Source organism: Labeo rohita, chromosome 12 (assembly GCF_022985175.1).
Source record: "Labeo rohita strain BAU-BD-2019 chromosome 12, IGBB_LRoh.1.0, whole genome shotgun sequence".
Classification (NCBI taxonomy): Eukaryota; Metazoa; Chordata; class Actinopteri; order Cypriniformes; family Cyprinidae; genus Labeo; species Labeo rohita.
The window spans coordinates 29,407,568-29,432,950 of NC_066880.1; the positions used below are offsets into that span (position 1 = coordinate 29,407,568).

Below are 25,383 nucleotides of genomic sequence, written 5' to 3' on the forward strand. Positions count from 1 at the left end.
AGAAAACCCCCTTTTTATTTTTAGAAAAGATTTTGATGTATATGTGAATTCTATAAGAAATTCTAATAACCCCATCGCAATCCAGACTCTTTCTTGGTGTAAATCCTGTAAGCTAATATAATACGCTTCGGATTATTGTGTGTGACCCTCATTGTTGTTTTTTGTTCTTATTGTTGTAAATGTGATTGTTGACTGCATAATAATAATAATAATAATTAAAAACAAACAAACAAACCGTTGTTATTCTCATTATTTCCCAATAGTGGCTAATGAACCGGAAGTCTCGCCCACGCGTTGAAGAAAAACGTGGATACATGGTCAAATTATATATTATCTTTATTCTGTAAGCGAAGTGAAACAAATTGTTATTTGTAGCTATCGCCGTGCTTATTTGTTTTTTCTCTAAAATGATGAAAAATAAAATACTAATCCATAATGTAATCAATTATTATGACTTTTAATTTAAATTTGTTAAGATGTCCAAGTACTGATTTCGCGGAAGCTTTGAAGATGATCATCTCTCCATTCAGAGTATCTTTGTTTTGCACCGGAAGACATACTGACACGTTCCTTTTATTTCTTAAAGACACATGTCCATTTCAAATGCAAAATCCTGTGATCTTCTGACGTAAATAAAACGTTGACCTCTAAATACATAATAGATATGCGTTTGTGTAGTGAAATATTAAAACGTAATTTAAAAAAAAATATATAATTTGCTTTTCAGAGACGCATCTCAGGAAAGATCACGTGCCTGAGATCTCGTGGAATCTGAGCTGTCACTCAAACCTCGCGATATTTGTATGTCGTTGGCGGCTGAGGGCCCGTCCCTTCTGTACTGGAGAGCTGCTTCTGACATTTGAATGAAAAACATCCTCCTAAAAGCGCAAAACAATGGCTTCGGCTCTGGAGCAGTTCGTGAATAATGTGCGGCAACTCTCAGCTCAAGGTAGCGTCTTTTACACGGTTCTTGAACGCTCGGGCTAACGAATACATGAGCTAACTAGCTTAATGCTAAAAGCCGTTAGCGCGATAGCATGCTAGTTGTTTATATTTCAGGCAGTAACACATGGCATTTGTTTATCTTATTCTGTTCGTCCAACTGAAAATAAAAAATCAAACGCTGCGGAATAATCACACGTTAAAGATTCTGTCTGAACCGTTTAGCTTTTACAGCAGTGAAGTGACTGAACGTGTCATGTTAGCTGAGTCATTTATAAAATATGGTATGAATGACCATCATAACAATGTTGTTTTGAGTTTCTCAGTCATGTAAATCAGTTTTCAATAAGAAGGACAGGCTATCATCGCTCGAAAAAACAAACATGAGACGTTGACTTCCTGTTTATTTGCTTTAAACTGGTGTGAAATCATGTTTTCATTCATAATGATGTGTTTCTCAGGTCAGATGACTCAACTTTGTGAGCTGATCAATAAAAGCGGGGAGCTTCTGGCCAAGAATCTCTCTCATCTGGACACTGTTCTTGGAGCGTTGGACATCCAAGAGCATTCCCTCGGTGTTTTAGCTGTTTTGTAAGTCAGTGACTTGTTGATTCACAGTGGATAAGCCTTTAACGTCTATTTTAAAAAACAGTGGTGTCTTTTAACTCTGTTGCAGGTTTGTGAAGTTTTCCATGCCAAACATCCCTGATTTTGAGACCCTGTTTTCCCAAGTCCAACTCTTCATCAGCACCTGCAACGGAGAGCACATCCGATACGCTACAGACACATGTACGAAAACACTACAGAGGTATCAAGGCAACATTTTCATAGTATAGTTTAATCTGTGCTAACACGTTTTGTTTTTTACTCTTTGTACAGTTGCTGGTCTGTGCCACCAGTTGACAAACGCCCTTGTAGAAAGAAAACAGGCAAGTGTCTCTTGATCATTTTGAAGCTGTTATATTTAAATGGTAAAACTGACATTAAGTTTTCTACTTCACAGCCTTTGCGTGGTATAAGTATACTTAAACAGGCCATAGACAAGATGCAGATGAACACAAACCAGCTTACCTCAGTGCATGCAGACCTGTGTCAAGTGAGTATGAAAGCAGAACAGCTTAAGAGCTGTGAAAAATCAGTGGGATGTTATTTGGTGATAGTTAAAGGAATAGTTCACCCAAAAAATGCCACCGGGCCATCCACAAATGCTTGTTTCTTCATCAGATTTTGAAGAAATGTACCACACTTGTTATCATCCTCTGCAGTGAATGGGTGTTGTCAAAATGAGACTCCAAACAGCTGATAAAAACATTACAATAATACACAAGTAATCCACACCACTCCAGTCCATCAATTAACATCTTATTATGCCAAAAGCTGCATGTTTTTAAGAAACAAATCCATCATTAAGATGTTTTTAACTAAAATACGAGTCTATAATCCATAATAACACTTCCTTCAGTGAAAAAAAAAAAAAAAGTATTCTGGTCTGAATCAGGAGAGAAATCTGCACAGATCAAGAACTGTTTACAAGCCAAAACAGCTCTAACAAATACGTGGCTGGATTTTGATGTGAGGGACAACAGGAGATGGACCTTTTCACTTGAGGAAGCGTTGTTATGTTGGCCGAAAGCAAGGCTTGAAGTTAAAAACACCTTAATGATGGATTTGTTTCTTACAAACATTCAGCTTTTGTTTTCACAAGATGTTAACTGATGGACTGGAGTGGTGTGGATTACTTGTGGATTATTGTGATGTTTTTGTTCTGACGGCACCCATTCACTGCAAGTTTCTTAACAGCAATTGAAAATTGAAAATAATATGATTGAATTTCTAATAACTGTATTATTTAGTACCAGGAAATCCCCTCTAATTACAAAGTAATAAAGAATGAATATTATTGAAAAGTACAGTCCAAAAGTCTTTTAACCACAGAAGATCACAGATGTGATGAATGCCAGAGGGTTAAACGGTCTTGATGGTTTAATGTTTATTGTGTAAGTAATGATTCGGTCCTGTGTTTACAGTTATGCCTATTAGCGAAGTGCTTCAAACCTGCAGTCCCATTCCTGGAGTTAGACATGATGGATATTTGCAAGGAGAACGGAGCGTATGATGCAAAGCACTTTCTATGTTATTACTACTATGGAGGCATGATCTACACGGGTCTGAAGAACTTTGAACGGGCGCTGTATTTTTTCGAACAGGTATTTATTTTTTGTACAGTTTTACTTCTGGTATTGCTTGGACAATTGTTGTAGAATTTTCCTTGCTCAAAATAAATTGCTCTGAAGACGTTTTGAAGTCAGATAGACCTTTATTAACAAGTTAACAAAAGGCCGAGTAATGTCCGAACATCACTCCAGAGTTTCGTCTCAAGCACACATATATACATCCTGAAGCATTCCATATATGCACTGTTGTATTTTTGGACAAGGTATTTTTTACCATATATAATTCCTGAAGGTTGATCAATAGCTGTCATGTATTTCTAGCTCCTGAACAGGTTTGTTCCAGGCATGAGTGTTTTTCAAGCTTTAAATAGTTCTCTTTGCTCTAAGCAATACACACAGTCAGATGATAATAGTAGAATAATATCCTCTTATGCACAGGCATAATTCTGTGTTTTATATTGATTCAAGATTAATGAAAATCTTCTACACAATAAAGCTAAAAACTTTTTATATGCTGGCCTTTTGGCGATATTCAGTATTTGTTCAAAACTCTATTTTTGATTTATATGTATATTTTTTGGTTTATTCATTTTTTTATTTTAAAAATAATTTTACTAAACAGAAATTATGGATTAGTATATTCAGAATGTTTAAAGCAGGAAAAAAAAACAATGACAGTCTACTTAAAATAATCTAGGCATGTTTTTCATGAAATAAAAAATGGTCATTTAATCATTTTAAGTTTTATGCATCAGAATACATAGTAATAAACAGTATTTATCTACATACTAAACATTGGACATAATCATTAATTAATGGCACGAATGAATCAGAATTGATTCCTTGAGATGAACTGATTCACAAAAATGAATTAGATTCTGTTTTTGCTGTTAAGTCTTAATGATCACATAAAAAGCACATTACAATCATTGTGATATTCACAATTAATAAATAAACAGCAAAACGGAATTTCATTATTGTGAATCAGTTCATCTCAGTGAATCAATTCTGATTAATTAGTGCCATCACTTAATTTAATTTAATTTAAATCAAATGTTTTTGAATTAATCAAATGTTTTAGTATTTTGATGCATGGAACTCAAAATGATTACATTTTACTGTTTATTTAGTGAAAACATCCCTAGATTATTCTAGTTATACTATAATTCTACTTATTTTGATAATAGTAATCAATAAATATATTGTAAATTTCTAGATTGTTTTTCCATCTTCATGTCTAATTTCCCAGTAAATGAGCATTCATTCTACTCTTAACATTAAGAAAGTGGTTCTGTCTATCCTAACCTTTTTTGATATTTAACATATCCTGATATTTGTGTTCTGAAATGGTTTAGGTGAATGTTTTGAATTAATATGAGTGTTTTGAATTATTTTGAATTACACTGGTTATTGATTATTTCGTATGTTGATTTTAGTAAAAAAAAAAAAAAAAATCTAGGTATGTTTTCACTAAATGAGCAGTAATATTTAATCATTTTGAGTTTCATGCATCAAAATACTAAAACATTTGATTAAGTTAAAAACCTATTGATTTGATTAAATTAAGTGCTGGCACTAATAAATCAGAATTGATTCGTTAAAATGAACTGATTCACAATAATGAATCAAATTCTGTGTGGCTGTTAAAGTCATAAAGGAGATTTAATATAAAAAATAAAAAGCACATTACAATCGTGATATTCACAATTATTGAATGGCATTACAAAATGTTTAATGTAAGAAGTACAACTCTAGTGAAAAGGCATGTTTTCACTAAATTAATATGAATATTTAATCATTTTGAGTGTATGCATCAAAATACATGGTATTAAACTAAATTTACTCACATACTAAACATTTGATTATTGACCTCAACAACATTGATTTGACTGACATTAATTAATGGCACTAATGAATCAGAATTGATTCACTGAGATGAACAGATTCACAAAAAATAAATCAAATACTATTTTTGCTGTTGAAGTCTTCATGAAAACTTTTTGACCATATAAAAAAAAACCCACATCAAAATCATTGTGATATTAACAATTAATAAATGGCATTACAAATATATTGTAAATATGTAGTATAGTTTCCATCTTGTATTGTAATTGTAATTTCCCAGAAAATAACATCCGTTCTACTCTTAGCATTAATAAAGTCTTTATGTCTATCTTAACATTTCTGGGTACGTAATATATACTGATATTTGTGTATTGGTTCTGAAATGGTTTCAAAGTTTGTTTGTTTTTTAATTGATATACTACTATCAAAATGTTTAATGCAAAAAGTAAAATTCTAGTCAAAAAATAATCTAGGCATGTTTTAATAAACATTAATATTTAATTGTTTTGAGTTTTATGCATCAACATACTAAAATATTTGATTACATCAAAAACATTTGATTTGATTAAATATCATTAAGGAAGGACACTAATAAATCAGAATTAATTCATTGAGATGAATGCTGTTTTGCTATTTAAGTCTTAAAGACTTAATGAACAAATAAAAAGCACATTACAATCGTGATATTCACAGTTATTGAATGGCATTACAAATATATTGTATATATCCAGTATATGTTTTATGAAAAATGTTTAATGTAAGAAGTACAACTCTAGTAAAACATAAATATTTAACCATTTTGAGTTTTATGCATCAAAATACATGGTATTAAACATCATTTATATACATACTAAAACATTTGATTATTGTTAGAAACATCTGAATTTATCAAATATCATTGAGTGATGGCACTAATGAATCAGAATGGATTCAGTAAGATGAACTGATTCACCAAAATGAATAAAATTCTGTTTCTGCTGTTCAAGTCTTCATGAAAACCTAATGATCGAATAAAAAGCACAGTATAATGAATGTGATAGTTACAACTGATGGTATTAAAAAATGTGTAAACATCTACAATATTTTCCATTCTCATGTCAAATTTCCTATTAAATAAGCCTCCGTTTTGTCTGTTTTCAGGCAATAACCACTCCAGCAATGGCAGTCAGTCACATCATGTTAGAAGCATACAAGAAGTACATCCTGGTGTCTCTCATCCTTCACGGCAAAGTACAGCAGCTCCCCAAATACACATCACAGATCGTGGGCCGATTCATCAAGGTGAGTCATTCCGCCTTGACACCGTGGCTTCGGATTGACTGTAAAGACCTCGTAAGCTCATCGTGTTGTCTGTGTGTGTTTGTGACGTAAAGCCCCTCAGTAACGCTTACCACGAGCTGGCTCAGGTCTACGCCACCAACAACCCCGCCGAGCTGCGCGCTCTGGTCAACAAACACAGCGAGACGTTTACACGAGACAACAACACCGGCCTGGTCAAACAATGCCTGTCCTCGCTCTACAAGAAAAACATTCAGAGGCTAACCAAGGTCTGAGCTTACGCATATGACATCTTCTACATGTATTACAGCAATGAATTGTTAGTTGGTCAAGAGATTAGTTTTTTGATTTATTTATAAATGAGTCGTTGAATCATTAAAAAACCACAGATTCGTTCAGTAACGAATCACCTTGTTTTTTTCTGTCACTTTGATTTGAACTATTTTTGTCGACAAAAATACCAGATTAACCCTAATTTCCCTTATTTTTTCGTTTTTTGTAAATTTGAGTTCAACTAAACAGAAACCGTAATCTCAGTTCGACTAAACCTATGGCAATCTCTGTTCTTGTGATTGCTAGACGTTCTTGACATTATCCTTACAAGACATGGCAAGTCGAGTTCAGCTCTCCGGTCCTCAAGAAGCCGAGAAATACGTCCTACATATGGTATGAAATCAGCCTCAGGACATACAGATGCATTTTATATCTAAATCACTGGATGTTTCATATTTATTCAACATTTGAGGATGGTCGGTGCTCAAATCTTTCCTCTTTGGTCTCTCAGATCGAGGATGGAGAGATTTATGCAAGTATTAACCAGAAAGACGGCATGGTCTGTTTCCATGACAACCCAGAGAAATACAACAACCCTGCGATGCTCCACAAAATCGACCAAGAGGTTTGTCATGATTAAACAGTGATTCGTTTTCTGCTAATGTACAAGAGAACAAGACCATGAAGTCTAAAATTAGAGACCAGAGAACAACATGCATTATATATTCACAGCCTCATTATTTTTATCTTCTTATTCATAATTTTTTCAAAGACACTTCAGAGAAATGTTAATTACATGCATAGAAAATTCACTACATTATATGATGTTAAACAAATAATAGTCAGAAGATAATTAAATAATATAAATACCATAAAAAGGTAATATTTCAAAATATTAGATTTTTAGATAACTTTTTATATATTTTTTGTTTTATTATTATAATACAATGAAATTAAATGTTATTGTAAAATCAGGATTGTGTTAGATTATTACAATTTAAGATAACCGTTTTCTTTTTCTATTTTATTATAACATAGCATAGTAATATAAATACAGTAATAACAGTAAAATTGTGAAACAAATCACTATTTAAAATAACTTTAATATTTTTATTTGTTATAACAATATATTATAAATACAGTAAAAACATGAAATATTAAAATTTAAAATAACTTATTTTATATTTCTTATTTGTTCTATTTCTATTTTATAGTATTTAAAAAAAATATTGTATATTGTAACTTTATTTTCTATTTTTGTTTCATTATTTATAATGAAATTATATTATTGTAAATACTGTAAAAACAGTAATATTCTGTGAGATTACAATTGAAAATTTCTGTTTTCTATTTTATAACAAAATAGTAATATGAATACAGTAATGACAGTAATATTGTGAAATAAATTACAATTTAAAATAAGTTTTCTATTTTTTGTTTTATTTGTTATAAGAATATTATATATACAGTAAAAACGTGAAATATTTTTCAGTTTTAAAGTAACCTAGTTTCTGTTTTTGTATTTTATTTTCTATTTCTTGTATTTGTTTTCTATTTATTTCTATTTTATAGCATTTAAAAATATTATATATTAATTAACTTTATTTTCAATGTTTGTTTTATTATAATAGAATGAAATTATTATACTAAATTGTAAATATAGTAAAACCAGTAATATTGTGTGAGATTATTACAATTTAAAATAACTGTTTTCTTTTTTCTATTTTATTATAACATAAAAATAGTCATATAAATACAGTAATGACAGTACAATTGTGAAATAAATTGCAATTTAAAATAACATTTGTTTGTTTGTTATAATAGTATTATATTGTATATACTGTAAAAACATGTGAAATGTTATTAATTTAAAATAACTTTTCTGTTTTCATATTTTTTCTATTTATAGTTTTTTTTTTTAAATATATATTAACTTTATTTTCCATGTTTGTTTTATTATAATGAAATTCTTATATTGTAAATACAATAATATTGTGTGAGATTATTACAATTTAAAATAGCTGTTTTCTTTTTTCTGTTTTATTATAACATAAAATAGCAATATAAACAGTCATAACAGTAATATTGTGAAATAAACTACAATTTAAAATAACTTTTCTAATTTTTGTTCTATTTGTTATAACAGTATTATAAATACAGTACAAACACATGTGAAATACTACCATTTAAAATAACTTTTTATTTTCTATTTTTGTATTTTATTTTCCAGTTTTTTTCAATTTTATAGTATAATAGTAAAAAAAATATATATATAAATTATTGAAAAGTTGTGGTGTACTGCAGGTTTTAGGATTTATGAAAAATGTAAAAGATAAAGGAAAAACATTTCTGATTTGATGAAATGCAATATAATGTTGATGCACTACTGATTTGTAATGCATTGTATAATGACAGTCATGTAGTGTTAGCATTTAAGGACCTGACCTTTACTAGTCTATACTGACTCGTTTATACATTATTGTAGGGTTATTGAGCTTTATCCACTGATTTATCTCACTGTTATGTCTTTGACCCTGATGCAGATGCTGAAGTGTATAGAATTGGATGAAAAACTAAAGTCCATGGATCAAGAAATCACTGTAAACCCCCAGTTTGTGCAGAAGGTACTAGTTCGAACAAGCTCGTGAATCACCAGTTCAATTACAGACTTATAAAGGACAAGCTTTTATAACCAGGTCGTCTGTTCTCTGTTTCAGAGTATGGGAATGCAAGAGGATGACGTCGGCAGCAAGACGTCGAGCTACTCTTGAGGCCGTCGGGCGGATCGCTGCTTTGCCCACGTCCCCTTCCTCATCCCAAAGCTGGAAAACCGTCATGAGAGCAAAATCAGTTTGAATATGGACTATATCGGAGGAAAACATAATTGTGTGGAATGACCTTTTTTTTTTTTGTTCTGTCACAGCGCACCCTAAACAAGAACTTGTTTTTGTCAGTGTTTATTTATCAATGCTTGGTTGACATGCCACTGCATCATTTATGGTCATACAAATAAAGATACTGGACTCCTTTGTTCAAAAGAGTTGTGGACATTGCATTTGTATACTTGTCTTTATTGCAACACCACAATGATAACAAACCACCCTAAGATCATTTGAACGGGTAGACGCATCGGCCGAATATTATGCCGTCTGCAAAATGTATCTTCGGGCTTGTCGTCTCCATTTAGTGCATTGACATTTACGTGATCTTTCGACGGCTCAAAGACTGACAGCTTCTCTAATTTCACACTCTTTCACCCAAAGACGGTTTCAACCTAACCGAATGATGCGTCGGTTGATCTAATGTTTCCTTCGCCCCGAAGCTGAACGTTGAGTGCCGTTCCTGCGGTGATTCAGCAGATGCGGCGACGTGGCTCGTGATGAAGGCGTTGTGCTGTTATTCCAGTCCTCTAGAGGTCTCTCATGTTTTGGGCTTTGCCATAAATAGATTACTCATCAAATACTTAGAAACTATGGCTACTGGAGGCTGGATTCCACAAAACTTGTTTAACCCCTGAATTAAAAGAGAATTATGGGAATATGGTCTTGTAATATTATTTAGAAACAGTTTAACTTTGGGGTGTAGCTACCAAATTACATGATGAATTTAAGGTTTGTCTTGTTAAATTTAAATTAATTGTCTTGTAATATTTTTTCTAAGCAGTTAATTTGTCATTTTTCTGTGTCACTAACAAATCATATAAAATTGAGGGTTGTCTCATTTATAAACAATTTATTAAAGCTATTGGGGTGATTCTTGAGAATAAAGTCTTTAAATATTCCTGTGTCACTGCTACATTAGATCATAAAATTAAAATTTGACTTAGAAAACTTACTTGTAATATTATTTATTTATAACAATTTATTGACGATTTATATTCCTCTGTCACTACCAAATCAAATCATATAATTGAGGGTTGTCTTAAATTGTAATTTTACTGAGGAAATTACAGTACAGTATTATTTATAAACAATTTAATGATGATTTTGGGGTGTTTTTTGAGAGGAATGTCTTATATTCCTCTGTCACTACCAAAATAACATCATAAAATTGAGTGTTGTGTTGTTTAATTTCAATTTTACTGAGGAAAATAGGCTTCATTTTCTTGCAGTATTATTTATAAATAATTTATTGATGATCTCGAAATGTGTTTTTTGGTTTTATAATATTGTATATTCCTGTGTCACTATCACATTAGATTATTAAATTTCAGTTTATTTTCTTGTAATATAGGTTATTAACAATTCTTTTTAGATATTGGGATATTTAAGAGGAATATCTTATATTTCTGTCACTATTAGATCATATAATTGCGTTTTGCCTTGATAAATTTTAACGAACTGGGTTGTAATATTATTTATAAACAATTTAATGATGATTTTGGGGTGTTTTTTGAGAGGAATGTCTTATATTCCTCTGTCACTACCGAAATAACATCATAAAATTGAGTGTTGTGTTGTTAAAATTCAATTTTACTGAGGAAAATTGGCTTCATTTGACTGGAGTATTATTTATAAATAATTTATTGATGATATCGGGGTGTTTCTTGATTTTATAATATTGTAGATTCCTGTGTCACTATCACATTAGATCATGAAATTGATGTTTATGTTGTTAAATTTCAGTTTATTTTCTTGCAGTATTATTTATAAATAATTGACTGATGAAATTGGGGTGTTTCGTGATGTTATAATATTGTAGATTCCTGTGTCACTATCACATAAGATCATGAAATTGAAGTTTGTGTTGTTAAATTTCAGTTTATTTTCTTGTAATATAGGTTATAAACAGTTCATTATAGATATTAGGATGTTTCTTAAGAAGAATTTCTGTGCTATTTCACATTTAGATTATATAATGTCTTGTTAAATTCAAATAGATTTCTTAATATTGCTTATAAACAATTAATTTACTTTTTTAAAGGAATGCCTCATATTAGTGTGTCACTACTGAATTAGATCATAAAATCGAGGTTTGTCTTGTTACATTTTAATTCATGAACTTATATATTATTTATAAATAACTCGAGAGGAATGTTCTCTGCCACTCCCAATATTAAGTTTAATTTTAAATTAAACTTAAATTTTTAAGGAGCAAAATAGGCTTAATTTTTTTTCAGTATTATTCATAAACAATTTATTGGTATATCGGGAGTTTCTTGATTTTATAATATTGTCTATTTCAATTTATTTTCATGTAATATAACTTATAGACAATTCATTCTTGAGACAAATGTCATATATTTCTGTCACTATTAAATCATATAATTGAAGTTTGTCTTGTTACATTTTAATTTACTTTATTGTAATATTACTTAGTTAAGTTTTAAAGAGAGGAATGCCTCATAATATTGTGCCAAAGACTAAATTAGATCATAAAATTGAGGTTTGTCTTGTTAAATTTCAGTTTATTTTCTTGTAATATAGGTTATAAACAATTCATTATAGATATTGGGATGTATGAGAGGAATATCTGATATTTCTGTCACTATTAGATCATGATATTGATGTTTATGTTGTTAAATTTCAGTTTATTTTCTTGTAATATTACTTATAAACAATTTATTTAAGTTTTTAGACAGAGGAATGCCTTATATTATTGCGTCACAATTCAATAAGATCATAAAATTGAGTGTTGTGTTGTTAAATTTCAATTTTGCTGAGGAAAACAGGCTTAATTTTCTTGCAGTATTATTTATAATTTTATAATATTGTAGATTCCTGTGTCACTATCACATTAGATCATGAAATTGAGGTTTGTGTTGTTAAATTTCAGTTTATTTTCTTGTAATATAGGTTATAAACAGTTCATTATAGATATTAGGATGTTTCTTAAGGAGAATTTCTGATATTTCTGTGATAATTCACATTTAGATCATATACTGTCTTGTTAAATTCAAATAACTTTCTTGTAATATTGCTTATAAACAATATATATATATATATATATATATATATATATATATATATATTTTTTTTTTTTAAGGAATACCTCATAATATTGTGCCAAAGACTAAATAAGATCATAAAATTGAGGTTTGTCTTGTTACATTTTAATTTACGAACTTATATATTATTTATAAATAACTTACTGATGATTTTGGGGTGTTTCTTGAGAGGAATGTCTTATATTTCTCTGCCACTCCCAAAATTAAGTTTCATTTTAAATTAAACTTAAATGTTTAATGAGGAAAAAAGGCTTATTTTATTTATTTATTTATTTTTTTTTGCAGTATTATTCATAAACAATTTATTGGCATATCAGGGAGTTTCTTGATTTTATAATATTGTATATTTCAATTTATTTCCTTGTAATATAACTTATAAACAATTCATTATAGATACTGGGATGTTTCTTGAGACAAATGTCATATATTTCTGTCACTATTAAATCATATAATTGAGGTTTGTCTTGTTACATTTTAATTTACTTTATTGTAATATTACTTAGTTAAGTTTTAAAGAGAGGAATGCCTCATAATATTGTGCCAAAGACTAAATAAGATCATAAAACTGAGGTTTGTCTTGTTAAATTTTAATTTACGAACTTATATATTATTTATAAATAACTTACTGATGATTTGGGGGTGTTTCTTGAGAGGAATGTCTTATATTTCTCTGCCACTCCCAAAATTAAGTTTAATTTTAAATTAAACTTACATTTTTAATGAGGAAAATAGGCTTTATATATATATATATATATATATTTCTGTCACTTTTTTATATTTCTGTCACTATTAAATCATATAATTGAGGTTTGTCTTGTTACATTTTAATTTACTTTATTGTAATATTACTTAGTTAAGTTTTAAAGAGAGGAACACCTCATAATATTGTGCCAAAGACTAAATTAGATCATAAAATTGAGTGTTGTGTTGTTAAATTTCAATTTTGCTGAGGAAAACAGGCTTAATTTTCTTGCAGTATTATTTATAATTTTATAATATTGTAGATTCCTGTGTCACTATCACATTAGATCATGAAATTGAGGTTTGTGTTGTTAAATTTCAGTTTATTTTCTTGTAATATAGGTTATAAACAATTCATTATAGATACTGGGATGTTTCTTGAGACAAATATCATATATTTCTGTCACTATTAAATCATATAATTGAGGTTTGTCTTGTTACATTTTAATTTACTTTATTGTAATATTACTTAGTTAAGTTTTAAAGAGAGGAACACCTCATAATATTGTGCCAAAGACTAAATAAGATCATAAAACTGAGGTTTGTCTTGTTAAATTTTAATTTACGAACTTATATATTATTTATAAATAACTTACTGATGATTTGGGGGTGTTTCTTGAGAGGAATGTCTTATATTTCTCTGCCACTCCCAAAATTAAGTTTAATTTTAAATTAAACTTTTTATTTTTAATGAGGAAAATAGGCTTTATATATATATATATATATATATTTTCTTGTCACTTTTTTTATATTTCTGTCACTATTAAATCATATAATTGAGGTTTGTCTTGTTACATTTTAATTTACTTTATTGTAATATTACTTAGTTAGGTTTTAAAGGGAGGAATGCCTCATACTATTGTGCCAAAGACTAAATTAGATCATAAAATTGAAGTTTGCCTTGTTAAATTTCACTGCAAACAGGCTTTATTTTCTTTAATCAAAACATAGGTTATATTTGCATTTTATTTTTGGTTCTTAGAGGCAAAAATGTCACTCTTATGTGTAAACAACAACAGCATTTATGGTTCAATGATCCACCAGTCCTGATTAAGTATTCTGCTTCCGTTTCCACCGACACTTACAATCGGCACGCAGAGTTCTCCTTAAGATACATGACGCTCCACTTCGATAGCGCATCTCACACTCATGACAACACCGATTTCCAATTTCACAACTTGAATGCAGGTAGGCATGTGGACCGTGTGTTTTGTACTTGAATGACATAACCAACAAGAAAAGAAGGACCGACGCGAGGCGCGACCTCAGCCAATCACAGGCGCCCGTGCGGCGTACAAGTCTTTGAACAAAGACAAGCGTTCGCGCCAGCCAATCCGCTGTCAGAGTTCTCGAAAGCGGGTGGGAGTTTAATGGAAATGACACGCTCGTCAGCCAATGGCAGGCGCGGGCTACACGGCATCCGCCAATGGGCATTTAACATCGCAAGGATTGCGTCGCCCACGGTGCTCAGTTGAATTCCATTGCCGTCCATTAAAACAGCCGACTTGGAAAATACAATATCAAAGTGTGCTCAGTTTTACCACAGGCCGGCGTGTTTAATTGTCGTCAAGGATGACTTATTCGTGCAGCGAGGGTGTTGAGAAACGCTCCCCGCATGTGTAAGGCACGCATCTTCGACCCTGTCGTGGCTCGCTGCATTGCCTGGCAAAACGGAACAATTGGTGGATAATTCTCCTCGTGACTTCAGTTGAGCATATTTCATCGCTGAAATACAGAGGAACTCGAATGTGGTTTCTGTCATGAGTCCGGCCGGGTGCTCCCATGTGAACGGTTTCAAAGTGGACAACTGGAAGCAGAATCTGCGGGTCATATACCAGTGCTTTGTGTGGAGTGGCTCTGCCGAAACCAGGAAACGCAAGGTAAATAAAATACATCAGAGCCCGGTGGTGCAATGCATCGGCCCATCATTCTCGACGCCAAGTCGCGTTACTGTCTCAAACGCAAACGGAGGTGTAATTCGCCAGGCTAACGTGATTTCTTTTCACCGAGGGATATGAATCCACGTCCATCCCTATGTGCACGCGAGTGGATGCATTGGCTGGCCTGCGCAGACTCCTCATGCATTGCTCTCATAGGGCTGGACGTGGGGATGCTATTCCGCTAGCCTTGTGGGCTTTTTTACTTTAGTTGCTCGTTTGGAGTGCGTGCCGTTCGTGCCACACTTTCCCTGGATCTCACCGACACTTGCCAGGCCTAAAATCATTGATTGCCCAACACGCGAATAGAGGTTTCAGTTTCACAGTTATCACGCATTTTGCCTGTTGTGTAGCACGGCTGACAAGTTATGTTCACTACTTGAACATCTCCATTTTAATACGTGCACTGTTTTATCCGTGATGGAGTCTGTGAGGCAGTCGTTCTTTTGAGTCGGATCATTTCAGTGAATCGTTCGAACCGGTTTAAATGATTCGTCACAAACCGCACTGAATCGGCCGACGATTTATTTGAATCCAGAACCGTTTTTTCGAACAGCAGCGACTCGAGAGGCTTTTATATCAACGTGGCTGACAAACCACTTTTTTATGAAATGAATTGGCTTCAACAGAACAGGAACATGTAGAATTTCAATAATGACTCTTTTTAGTGTGCAACAGTGGGTTCCAGAAGTAAAAATCCTATTTGTTTCCACAGAGGAACTGATTTTTAACAACTACCTATAAACTATTGTAGACCAACCTACTTATTTTTTAGATTATAGTGTTTAACAGCGAAATCCCTAGTGGAAAAACTACATTACCCATGATTCTGCAGAAAATCTCCACCAATCAGAGAACAGAAACAGTAAATCGCAGCAAAAGAACTCTAACGCCCACCCCACTCCCATGAAGCACTTATAATTTGTAAAACATTAGAATATGCTCTTTCTGTGAACATAAATCAGTAGTTTAATATTTATCTGTCGTTTTCAATTCACATATTCAAGTTACAGTCTCATACCTTTGTCTCTGTGCAATTTTAAACCTTTTTTTTGCTTCAAATCAAAGACTGTAATGTTGTAAATCACATTATAGCTGGTTAGTTTGGTTCATGACTTATAACTCTATAACAAAGATGTTTTAAACTCAACTAAGATGTTTAGGCGTCAATGTCGGGAACTACGATTACACAAAGATCCGCTGATTCCTAAAGAATCATTGATTCATTATTTGTTTGAACCAGTTGAAGTGATTCGTCACAAACCGCACTGAATCGGCGACGATTTATTTGAATCCAGAACCATTTTTTCGAACAGCATCGACTCGAGAAGCTTTTATATCAACGTGGCTGACAAACCACTCAGCTAAATCCCTTTTTTATGAAATGAATTGGCTTCAACAAACCAGGAACATGTAGAATTTCAATAATGACTCTGTTTAGTGTGCAACAGTCGGTTCTAGAAGTAAAAATCCTATTTGTTTCCACAGAGGAACTGATTTTTAACAACTACCTATAAACTATTGTAGACCAAACTACTTATTTTTTAGATTATAGTGTTTAACACCGAAATCCCTAGTGGAAAAACTACATTACCCATGATTCTGCAGAAAATCTCCACCAATCAGAGAACAGAAACAGTAAATAGCAGCAAAGAACTCTAACGCCCACCCACTCCCATGAAGCACTTATAATATTTGTACATAAATTTTGCAATAAACGTTAGAATATGCTCTTTCTGTGAACATAAATCATGAGTTTAGTATTTATCTGTCGTTTTCAATTCACATATTCAAGTTCACAGTCTTATACCTTTGTCTCTGTGCAATTTTAAACCTTTTTTTTGCTTCAAATCAAAGACTGTAATGTTGTAAATCACATTATAGCTGGTTAGATTGGTTCATGACTTATAACTCTATAACAAAGATGTTTTAAACTCAACTAAGATGTTTAGGCGTCAATGTCAGGAACTACGATTGCACAAAGATCCGCTGATTCCTAAAGAATCATTGATTCATTATTTGTTTGAACCAGTTGAAGTGATTCGTCTCAAACTGCACTGAATCGGCGCCGATTTATTTGAATCCAGAACCGTTTTTTCGAACAGCATCGACTCGAGAAGCTTTTATATCAACGTGGCTGACAAACCACTCAGCTAAATCCCTTTTTTATGAAATGAATTGGCTTCATGAATTAGAATTTCAATAATGACTCGTGTGCAACAGTCGGTTCTAGAAGTAAAAATCCTATTTGTTTCCACAGAGGAGCTGATTTTTAACAACTACCTATAAACCATTGTAGATCAACCCACTTATTTTTTAAATTATAGTGTTTAACAGTGAAATCCCTAGTGGAAAAACTACATTACCCATGATTCTGCAGAAAATCTCCACCAATCAGAGAACAGAAACAGTAAATCGCAGCAAAGAACTCTAACGCCCACCCCACTCCCATGAAGCACTTATAATTTGTGCATAAATTTTGCAATAACCGTTAGAATATGCTCTTTCTATGAACATAAATTAGTAGTTTAGTATTTATCTGTCGTTTTCAATTCACATATTCAAGTTACAGTCTCATACCTTTGTCTGTACAGTTTTAAACCTTTTTTTTTTACTTCAGATCAAAGACTGTAATGTTGTAAATCACATTATAGCTGGTTAGTTTGGTTCATGACTTATAACTCTATAACAAAGATGTTTTAAACTCAACTAGAATGTTTAGGCGTCAATGTCAGGAACTACGATTGCACAAAGAACCTCTGATTCCTAAAGAATCATTGATTCATTATTTGTTTGAACCAGTTGAAGTGATTCATCACAAACCGCACTGAATCGGCACCGATTTGTTAGGATCCAGGAATGTTCTTGAAGAGCATGAACTCAAGAACCGTTTATATTAAAGTGGTTGACAAACCACTCAACTAAATCCCTTTTTTATGAAATGAATTGGCTTCAACAAACCAGGAACATGTAGAATTTCAATAATGACTCGTGTGCAACAGTTGGTTCCAGAAGTAAAAATCCTATTTGTTTCCACAGAGGAACTGATTTTTAACAACTACCTATAAACCATTGTAGACCAAACTACTTATTTTTTAGATTATAGTGTTTAACAGCGAAATCCCTAGTGGAAAAACTACATTACCCATGATTCTGCAGAAAATCTCCACCAATCAGAGAACAGAAACAGTGAATCACGGCAGAACTCTAACGCCCACCCCACTCCCATGAAGCACTTATAATATTTAGATATTTATATGCATATTTTGTAATATACTCTTTGTAAATGTGACCCTGGACCACAAAACCAGTCACAAGGGTCAGTTTTTAAAAACTGAAAGCTGAATAAATGTTAGGATAGGATAATATTTGGCCGAGATGCAACTATTTGAAAATCTGGAATCTGAGGGCGCACAAAAATTACTAATCAAAAATTAAGTTTTGATATATTTATGGCAGGAAATTTACAAAATATCTTCATAGAACATGATCTTTACTTAATATCCTAATGATTTTTGACATAAAATCCATAATGTTGACCCATACAGTGTATTTTTGGCTATTGTTACAAATATACCCGTGCTACTTAAGATTGGTTTTGTGGTCCAGGGTCACAAATGCATACAACAATTGTTTTATATTTATCCGTCGTTTTCAGTTCACATATTCCCCAAGACTTATGCCTGATTAAAGCCATTAAGTTCACGGTCTTTGTCTCTCTGTACAATTTTAAAATAGTTTTTCCTTCAAATCAAAGACTGTAATGATTTATAACTCTTTAACATAGATATTTTTAAACCCAGGAACCATGTTTGTGCAAAGAACCGCTGATTCGTTATTCGATTTGAATCGCTTTAAAGCAAAACGTTCGAAAGAATCAATTCACGATTCTTTTTTCAAAAGGACTGATTCAAGTCAGGAATGAGTCATAGTTCCATCACTTTTCTATGATGGCAAAGCGTGTGGCATCAGATGACAGTTTAATAACTAACTATCCTCACCCAACCCGTCTCCCTCTGAAAAACAAAGAGTTATCTTGAAATGTGCATCATGATTCATTCGAATCAAATGTCACCCTCCATATGTGTGTCGTTTATGTGTTCTTCTGAAAGAAACGCCAGTCTCGCATGCTAGCCAGGTTGAGACGTCCATAAAAATATTGGTAAAAATCATTTTATGGACAAATCTTTGGTAGTAGGTCATATTAATATAGGGTGAGTGGCGTCATGGTGCCTCAAGTTACATCTGGTTCACTCAGGATTGCATGACTCATCGGCACAATTCAGGTCAAGTCAACAGAGTTTTATAAAGGATAATGTTTTCTTATTACATTATGTTTTATTCAAGAAGGTGATGTTACATTTAGCTTAATTAATCACATTATTCGTATCTCTAATACAGTCACAAACACTCAGAAGAGTTTTATTTCACTGCGTGCATTGAGGTATTGTTGCATATTTTGCAGATGATTGTTCTGTACACTCAGTGGCACTTCTTTGAAATCCAATTCTCTTTGGTAAACTGTAATTTAGGTTGCATTACACCACATCTGACCCATTAGACACACCCGCTATTCTCAGCATTACTGTACTGTTTATTTAATGCCACGTTTAGACATGCTCAGCGGGACAAAATGTACTATAAGAAGGATTCACCCATCCTACGTCACATTTAGCATGTAGTACCGACCGTAAGTTCTCAGAAACCAGATCTGGATCTGTCGAGCACAGGTGGGAAAGCGACCAGACTCGCCTCTCATCTGTTCGTTCGTACCCGTGAAGGGACAATAGGAATATGAGGAGCTCGGTAAACGCTAGAGAGGCGTTCTGCCAGCGCGGCTCCGCTCGATCCCATCCCCCTGCTGCAGAACAACACATACTGTGTGATGAAGGCCTTTGGATGCGTTTGCACCAGTGCATTGCCTGAGCTTCAGATGGCACACCCACAGACCGCTGACCGGCTGATGCATATCGCTCACAACACATTCATATTGACTTGCTAGAGGTTAGACTGGTCTTGCTGTTATCACTGTTTCTGTTGGATTTAGGATTGCAATTCTTAAATTTAATGTGCACCAAGAAATGTTGAAACAAAATGGGTTTTATCTGTAGAAATGACACTTTTCAGCATTGCAAAATGCATCATTGAATGTTAAATCATTAATTTAACTAGTCCGGTGACGACTTTGAAACTGCTAAAGTGTTTCCAATTTTGTGTGCGATCAGACGTTCATCCGACGGTCTGTAGGCGTGACGTCTGAGACTAAGCAATAGCAAGCTATCCTTGAAACATAAGATCCCACCCTCCCTGCATAATAGGTCTCCAAAGCCACGCCTTCTCCAAAACACATGACCGTGCACAGACAAACCAGAGGCTAACCTGTGTCATAATGAGAGATGGTGTCAACGCTGTGAGATTAGCTCATGTCTGATTGTCAAGCAGCATAAAAATGTTTCTGAACCAATTCGCAGATATTTTTTAGAATTTAATATCCAACAACAAATGTTCAAACAAAATGAGTTTTATCTTTCTTTTTTAGGAATTACACTTTACCCCTAGTGAAAAATAAATATACTTCAGTGTAGGCCTTTTTAAAAGAATTTATTTCATGCTAAGTCCACTGCAAATACATTTACATATTATGTACTTACTAAAAATACCCTGCGGTTGTACATTTAGTATACTAAACTGCTATATTTTAAAGTCTTCTAAATTGGAACAACTAATTTTGTACTTAATGCACTTTAATTGCGCAGAAGTAGTGCTGAAGTTCAAACAAAGATATACTTGAGTGTGTTTCATTGTGCTAAAGTGGAACTATTGCATAGGTGCACTTTAAATATTTTGCATGTAAAGACTGATATTATTTCAAGATCATATTATTTTCATAAATAGTCACATTAAAGCATTTTAGGCTTAATATTAGGAAATGTGCATTGTGCACAAGTAGTACTCCAAATAAAGTATGCAGAATGCATAAATAGGGGCATTTCCGTTATAGATTTGCTCAACTTTTGCACTGTTTTATAAATGTTGATAAAAAACGGTTGCAAAATGACAGTGTTTCAATTAACTGATGTTATGCAATTAAAACAATTTTTTTCCTCTTGCGATAAGTCGATGGATGTTGGTAGGTTTATGTGTGTCGAAGCCACCGCACTAGCTATTAATTTTATTCGTAGGCATCTATCTTTACAAAAGCAGTGAAAAAGCCATTTCCATTTCAGTTTTGCAATATATTCCTTTTTCGAATTGACTGGAAAACCACCTCATGCGAGCGTCATAACTTTAATGCGACATATGGGAGTTTTTGCGAAATTGACACGTTTCCATTTGTGTATTTTCAATTTGCAATTTCAATTTGTGCAATTGGAAGGGTAATGGAAATGCAGCTACTGGCAAAGTCTTATGGACCTAAAACTGTTTTTTTTATGAGATTAATCCGCTTAAACGAACTAAACCAAGCGAACACATGACAACACTATGTCCTTCAGGTTTAGGGGTTGCAATTATTAAATGTAATGTCTAATAACGTATAATCGGACAAAATTAGTTTTTTCCATAGAAATGACACTTCACAGCATTGCAGAATGCATCACTGACCGTTTGATGCACATTGCTCATAAAATTGGAAAGCATTTGCAAAAACTGCAAGCTCCAGTTCAGATTGACTTACTTGCTTTTACAGTTACCATATTCATGAAATACACAAGTTCTGTTAGATTTAGAATTGCTATTATTAAATTGTGTAGCAACAAATGTTCAGAATGTGTTTATCTATAGAAATGACACTGTACAGCATTGAAAAATGCAAAATGCATTGTCGTGTATGCCAAGAACAGTTTTTTCAAACCTGTCAACTGCTTTTTTTTATTCAATTTATTTTATTTGCTTCACCAAAATGAATCAGATGAATACATGAAAAAATATAATGTAAATTTCATAAAACATTATTTATTTTAGATTAAAGATTGCAATTATTAAACCAAATATGCAACAGCAAATATTAAAACATTTTTACACTTTACAGCATTTACAAAAAATGCAAAATGCACCATTGGCAAAGTCTCTTGATTCAGCGACTGATTTATATGAACTAAGAAGCATTTTTTTCCAAACCTGTTAATTGTTTATCAGTCATTTTTTATAAGATAATCTGCATTAACAGCCATATGAACACATAAAAAAATACTAAAAATAGCATTACTTCTGTTAGATTTAGGGTTGCAATTATTGAATGTAATATCTAATAATAAATATTTAAACCAAATGTTTTACCCCCCTAGAAATGACACTTTACAGCATTGAAAAATGCAAAATGCTGTTGCATAACTCTTAAAGACTTTTTTAATCCCTGTGGGAAAAATACTCATGTTGCACTCTATTCAGAGAAAACCTAAATTACTCATGAAAACTAATAAATAAATCGCATCAGATTATATTGCAAAGTTAAAAAAAACCTGTTTTTAACTTCACTTTCAGTTAACAACTTAAAATACCAGCTTAGCGTAGTGCTAATTTGTTAAGATGGGTTTTTTTGATTAGTTTGGAGATGTCACAACATTCTCCAATTCAGATTTACTTGCCCTAAATGTCACACAGAAATACAGGCAAACAGTGATTGGTCGCTTAGCTTGTCAATCAAGCAGTCTCATCCAGTCTAAGTGGGCGGTTCTTGTCAAAAATATGCAGAAAAATACACGGCCCGTCCTCTTTACAGCAAGCAGACGGGGTTCAGATTACCATGCAGTTTCACTAAGGTGGGTAGACGCCATTGAACGCTGTATTATTAGCTGTAGTATTTTAAGTCGGCACAACTGACGAGTGTTTGTTGTGTAGTGAGTCAGATTACATGGATTATTCTGGATGCTTTCCGTCCCAGTCTCCCTCAGTCCTGAATCAGTAGATTCAAAGATAAACGTGCGAATGAGTTTTTGTTTTTCAGCACCATTCTTGTGACTTGCTATAAATACGGGAGCTGTTGTACCATGTGATGAGCGCTAGAGACGCCTGACGTCTCGTTCTGTTTTGCCCTATACTGATCCCTGCCGAGCTGCTTTATGAGTTTCACGTAGAGCGCGGCGTCGGCTTTGCTCAAACAGCAAGTGAACAGATCATTCATTACGTATGCAGAGACGCCTGCGGGCGTTTTCATTTATTTATCGTATGTGCTTGTATTCACCTAAGCTTAGCTTCACATCTCGGGCCCGGTTTACGCCCGCTTTCTGCCTCCGATTGTCCCTGAAGTGGGCAGAGATAACTGACGGTGTAAGCAGGACTAAATCGCTTTTTGATCTGATCACTGAAATCACATTTGGAGGTACAGTACATTGAATTTGTTGTGTGATTTGTACTGATGCGTCACAGACGTCGGCAAACATCACTTTTAAAATGAAATAATAATAAAAATATTTAAAAAAATTTTAATTAAATTATTTGCTTACAATTGTTTTTATGTAATAAAATTTTATGTGTGTTTTCTTGTCAGAAAGGTAAAATTAAAAAGTGTTCCAGTAATTTGTACTATGGTATAGAAGTTTTACTGGTATTAGTACAGACCCTTGGTATTTTGCTTATTATTTAAAAAAAAAAAGCTGCAAAAATATAATAATATTTTATAATTTTTTTTTTAATATAATATATTTTTTGACCAATATCAATTAGTTTTTACATTTACATTACATTTTTAAATGTAGTATTTTTTTGAATGAAATTAAAATATTACGGTGCATGTAATATATCTATTAATGTATAAATAATATAATATAAATAAATGTATAAAATGGCAAAATAAAATAATAAATACAATTATATCTAAATATAAGTATATATAAGTATAAAAATACTTATTTAATTTACTATATACACACAAAATAATGTTATTAGTTATACATATTATATATAATGCTTAGGTTTTTTTTTTTTACATTTTTGTTCAGTCAGGAAAAGCTGAAGTAAATACAAAATTAGTAGTTGTTTTACTTTTAAATAATACTTTTACAGTGCATGTAATTTTATTTTAAAATAACTTTTATTTAAAAATAACTATTTTTTTATTAATTATCATTGAATTTTATTTTCATATATATATATATATATATATATATATATATATATATGTATATGTGTATATATATGTATATGTATGTATGTATAATACAAATTAATAGTTATTTTTTAATTTATTAAAAATATTTAGGATTTATTTTTGACTGGCTTCAAAATTACAGTGCGTGTAATTTTATTTAATATATAATATCTATTAATATGTGTGTATATAAATAATGAAAATGAAATAATAAATACAAATAGTATCTAAATATAGAATATTTTAAAAAGTGTGATTAAAAATACAAATTTATCATACAATGTATACACAAAATGTTATTAATTATACATATGTGTAATATTTTTTTTTTCAGTCAGAAAAAAGCTAAAGTAAATACAAAATTAATAGTCTTTTTTGAAATGGATTTCTTTTTTACCTTTTTAAATAATACTTTTTTAAATAATTCTGAAATGTCAATATTTTTAAATTAAAAAGTTAAGTATTATAAGTAAAATGTTGTTGTTTTATTATTATTTTTATGATTTACTTTTATTGGCTTATGCAGTAATGAAAGTCGGAGACACTCCTCACCATCCAGAGACATGTTCAGATGTACACTGGAACTTTGAAAAAATGTGATAATGAAAGTACACAACGCAATGACGACTTGATTTATTTCTGTCCATTACGTTTAACTAATGAGCATTTCATACTTAGTTTGCCAGCAACACATCAGTGTTAGAATAGCCATTAGTCTGAGGGCCTGAAAACCGGCTTCCTTTTGAAAAATTGCACAACCAAAGTTCATCTAAGCCGTGGCAGTGATTAACACCGGCCTGCACTGAAGCTTGTCCAATTACTCGTATGGTCTTCATTTACCATTAAAAACTGTTTTTATAGGGCGGCTGTTCCACATCTATTCTGCATGTGAAGTTATACGGGCTTCCAGCTCGCCATCAATAATTAATTGAACCAGTGGGCCGTTTGTCATATCGATACACGCCTGCGTTTAATATATACGCTCCCACACGGTCCGCACGTCCCTCCAGAGCTTCAGCGGGGAAGGTGCGAGTCCGAGGCGCTCGACAGCAGGCCTCCGAGGAGTTTCTCGAGGCGTGGAGGATGTTTTAAATCAGGAAGACGGAGGAGAAGCAGCAATGTGACTCCAGGAGGAAGATAAAGGACTCGTGCTCCGCT

General features: G+C 32.4%; 2 protein-coding genes across 3 annotated transcripts in view; both read left to right on the forward strand.

Annotated features, from left to right (window-relative positions):
- Positions 1 to 785: 785 nt before the first annotated feature.
- cops3 (COP9 signalosome subunit 3) lies at positions 786 to 10,182 on the forward strand. Its single transcript, XM_051124091.1, has 12 exons — positions 786 to 949; positions 1,404 to 1,533; positions 1,619 to 1,731; positions 1,822 to 1,871; positions 1,946 to 2,038; positions 2,970 to 3,149; positions 6,102 to 6,242; positions 6,335 to 6,508; positions 6,819 to 6,905; positions 7,024 to 7,137; positions 9,056 to 9,136; positions 9,230 to 10,182. Exons 1-12 carry the CDS (start codon positions 895 to 897, stop codon positions 9,281 to 9,283), a joined length of 1,272 nt encoding a protein of 423 aa, XP_050980048.1. The 5' UTR covers positions 786 to 894; the 3' UTR covers positions 9,284 to 10,182.
- A 4,024-nt stretch (positions 10,183 to 14,206) lies between these two features.
- usp22 (ubiquitin specific peptidase 22) overlaps positions 14,207 to 25,383 on the forward strand; it is a 52,625-nt gene continuing 41,448 nt past the window's right edge. For both annotated transcript variants that reach the window (XM_051124088.1, XM_051124089.1), the window contains exon 1: positions 14,207 to 15,080. In XM_051124088.1, the coding sequence (XP_050980045.1) occupies positions 14,961 to 15,080 (120 nt within the window). In that variant the 5' untranslated portion in view covers positions 14,207 to 14,960. The remainder of the gene's footprint in view (positions 15,081 to 25,383) is intronic.

Excerpts from the sequence above, each read along its gene's own strand:
- cops3 (XM_051124091.1), top strand. The coding sequence starts at position 895 with ATGGCTTCGGCTCTGGAGCAGTTCGTGAATAATGTGCGGCAACTCTCA. Across the intron at positions 6,906-7,023 it reads AGAAATACGTCCTACATATG|ATCGAGGATGGAGAGATTTA; the intron begins GTATGAAATCAG and ends TTGGTCTCTCAG. Across the intron at positions 7,138-9,055 it reads TCCACAAAATCGACCAAGAG|ATGCTGAAGTGTATAGAATT; the intron begins GTTTGTCATGAT and ends ACCCTGATGCAG.